The sequence below is a fragment of the Strongylocentrotus purpuratus genome, unplaced genomic scaffold (genome assembly GCF_000002235.5).
Source record: "Strongylocentrotus purpuratus isolate Spur 01 unplaced genomic scaffold, Spur_5.0 spur5_contig_481, whole genome shotgun sequence".
In the NCBI taxonomy this organism is placed as follows: Eukaryota; Metazoa; Echinodermata; class Echinoidea; order Camarodonta; family Strongylocentrotidae; genus Strongylocentrotus; species Strongylocentrotus purpuratus.
Window position 1 is genome coordinate 1 of NW_022145152.1, and position 3,805 is coordinate 3,805.

At 35.0% G+C, this 3,805-nt stretch overlaps 1 protein-coding gene across 1 annotated transcript; it reads right to left on the reverse strand.

Annotated features, from left to right (window-relative positions):
* Positions 1–159: 159 nt before the first annotated feature.
* Positions 160–2,130, reverse strand: LOC115924962. The gene is made up of 4 exons (XM_030988009.1): positions 2,094–2,130; positions 1,602–1,660; positions 1,076–1,254; positions 160–416 (listed from the first exon to the last, which is right to left on the reverse strand). The coding sequence occupies exons 1-4, from the start codon at positions 2,113–2,115 to the stop codon at positions 305–307; spliced, it is 372 nt and encodes a 123-aa protein (XP_030843869.1). The 5' UTR covers positions 2,116–2,130; the 3' UTR covers positions 160–304.
* Between the last annotated feature and the right edge of the window lie 1,675 nt (positions 2,131–3,805).

Sequence of the window (3,805 nt, forward strand, 5' to 3'; positions counted from 1 at the left end):
AGTTGATTTGATCAAATTCCGAACTGCAACCCTGGGCTCAATACTTTACCCGACCCTAGCCCTAACCCTAAACCTACCCTAAAACCCAATTGCAACCCTAACCCTTCCCTTCATCTTACATGAATACAACCACAGCAAATTCACTGAACCCACGGTGGATCACAAAGTACTTGAATTACAATAATCATTGTCAACATTGATCTTTCATAGCCATCACATTTAAGGAGAGGAATTACCTGTAAACTGAAGGCATACGTCTGACACATCTTGCCATGTTTGAAGGTGTATGTGGTAGCATTAGAGGTCAAGTAGCTGTCTGTTGACCGTTGACCTTTAGTTGGTAGCCAGAGATCTTTGCTCCTCCAAAAGCTTGAGGTTTCTCCCATTTCAGTGAGATCCCCTTGAATGATGTTGAGCTGAATGCGATGAAATGAAATACCTATTCAATAGCACATTTCACAACAGGGTTCAACTGGTGCATAGGACACATATGCCCTCAAATGCTTATTCCAGACAAGAGGACACCCCCCAATTTTAAAATTTTACTAGGGGGTTCCTTCATACAGAAGTACTTCAGTCTGCACCCCCTATGAAAAGCAGCATGAAGCTATACTTATGATGTCACTGCTACTATGCTACCGTGGTGCCTTTAATAAGAAATGTATAAAATTTTAATTTGAATTAATACCGCATGCCTTTATGCTTCTTTCTTGTTTGATTATATTTCATTCTATTTCAACAAGTTTGCCCCGTCATTGAGGGTAAAGAAAGAAAAATGTTAGCTAGTCTAAAGCATTGTAAATATAGGTTATATTCATAGTAAAAGAGATTTGCTTATTCTTTTTAATGATCTCTTTATCCATACAGAGACTCAAAGAAATTGATTATAAATTATATATTTAAAGAATTATGATTCTTCTATATATCTTGGAGTCCTGACCATTTTAGATTGATTTGGGCCATATACCCCCCTCCCCCCCTCAAGTTAAACAGTTTCACCGATACATTATTCTTTCACATCTTGGGGCACATACAAGTACCATTTCAAAAGATCCATACAGGTTAATTTTCTCACCTCACATACAGCTGTGGGGTGCTGATCTGTGATGACGTCTGTACGATGAGCTGCTTGGATCGACACACCTTATGATCATTCTTATCCAGGCCTGTGATGGTGATGAAGTGGTTGGTTCCAGGATTGCAGTTCTTGATGGTGAAAGTGGTTGCAGTTGGACTCAAGAGGGCCTCAATTTCCTTGAGAAGATGAATAAATATAAACTTGAACGAATGAACGACGTAGATATCCTGATAGAATTGTATTTATATTTATAGTTGTATATCCTTTATTCTTTAAATATTCATTGTAATTCTGCTTTTTATTGTAATTTTTTAATTTGTATTATCTGTAAAACATGACAATTCAGCCATCCGACTGCAAAAATATATGTTTTTGATAAATCTTGAATGTTGAATAAAGTTTGCCGCCTAAACTTTAACGTTTAATTGGCACAGACCTTCTCATCAACATTTCAAATGAATTTCATTTAAATACATTTAATAATTCACTTCATCATTGTTGTAAAAATGTGCGTAGAAATTACCTTTGGTTTGGCCACACTGCTCCAGTGAACTTGTAATCGCTGTACCTTGCTTACACTCTCTACAGGAGGAAAACAAGGAAAATGATTGGAAATGTACTGATATTATATCAACAGAGAAAGGTGTAGATTTAATGACTAATATTGTCTATAATTGAACCTTATATTTTTATGAAGGGTTCTTAAATTAGTCAATTTAAAAATTGACAAAAACAATACCAAACCCCTCTCCCTCCCCCCGATACCATGGTTGAAATCTATACACATAAATGGACAATTTCCAAAGTGCTTCCTTTATTTACTTAGTTTCTGTTTGATGTAGTTATGGTATAAAAACTATAAGCAATATATTTACTTGTATCTAGAAAAACAAAACATATTCAGCTGACAGTGGGAGGGTAGTACAAATGCAAAATCAGTCACATGTTATTCAATATCTAAGCAAAACAGCCTACAGTGAAAGACATATGTAAGATAAAACTCCTGAAGGGTTACCTGAGCGAAGAAATCCCAGCATATCCCTATTGTATGAGAGGTGACAGATGTGAGCTTCAACTCAATATCTTCGGAACAAGCTTAGAACTGGATGTTTTTCTTGTCGACAAGAAAAACATCCAGTTCTAAGCTTGTTCCCGAAGATATTGAGTTGAAGCTCACATCTGTCACCTCTCATACAATAGGGATATGCTGGGATTTTCTTCGCTCAGGTAACCCTTCAGGAGTTTTATCTTACATATGTCTTTCACTGTAGGCTGTTTTTGCTTAGATATTGAATAACATGTGACTGATTTTGCATTTGTACTACCCTCCCACTGTCAGCTGAATATGTTTTGTTTTTCTAGATACAAGTAAATATATTGCTTATAGTTTTTATACCATAACTACATCAAACAGAAACTAAGTAAATAAAGGAAGCACTTTGGAAATTGTCCATTTATGTGTATAGATTTCAACCATGGTATCGGGGGAGGGAGAGGGTTTGGTATTGTTTTTGTCAATTTTTAAATTGACTAATTTAAGAACCCTTCATAAAATATAAGGTTCAATTATAGACAATATTAGTCATTAAATCTACACCTTTCTCTGTTGATATAATATCAGTACATTTCCAATCATTTTCCTTGTTTTCCTCCTGTAGAGAGTGTAGCAAGGTACAGCGATTACAAGTTCACTGGAGCAGTGTGGCCAAACCAAAGGTAATTTCTACGCACATTTTTACAACAATGATGAAGTGAATTATTAAATGTATTTAAATGAAATTCATTTTGAAATGTTGATGAGAAGGTCTGTGCCAATTAAACGTTAAAGTTTAGGCGGCAAACTTTATTCAACATTCAAGATTTATCAAAAACATATATTTTTGCAGTCGGATGGCTGAATTGTCATGTTTTACAGATAATACAAATTTAAAAAATTACAATAAAAAGCAGAATTACAATGAATATTTAAAGAATAAAGGATATACAACTATAAATATAAATACAATTCTATCAGGATATCTACGTCGTTCATTCGTTCAAGTTTATATTTATTCATCTTCTCAAGGAAATTGAGGCCCTCTTGAGTCCAACTGCAACCACTTTCACCATCAAGAACTGCAATCCTGGAACCACCACTTCATCACCATCACAGGCCTGGATAAGAATGATCATAAGGTGTGTCGATCCAAGCAGCTCATCGTACAGACGTCATCACAGATCAGCACCCCACAGCTGTATGTGAGGTGAGAAAATTAACCTGTATGGATCTTTTGAAATGGTACTTGTATGTGCCCCAAGATGTGAAAGAATAATGTATCGGTGAAACTGTTTAACTTGAGGGGGGAGGGGGGTATATGGCCCAAATCAATCTAAAATGGTCAGGACTCCAAGATATATAGAAGAATCATAATTCTTTAAATATATAATTTATAATCAATTTTCTTTGAGTCTCTGTATGGATAAAGAGATCATTAAAAAGAATAAGCAAATCTCTTTTACTATGAATATAACCTATATTTACAATGCTTTAGACTAGCTAACATTTTTCTTTCTTTACCCTCAATGACGGGGCAAACTTGTTGAAATAGAATGAAATATAATCAAACAAGAAGAAGCATAAAGGCAATGCGGTATTAATTCAAATTAAAATTTTATACATTTCTTATTAAAGGCACCACGGTAGCATAGTAGCAGTGACATCATAAGTATAGCTTCATGCTGCTTTTT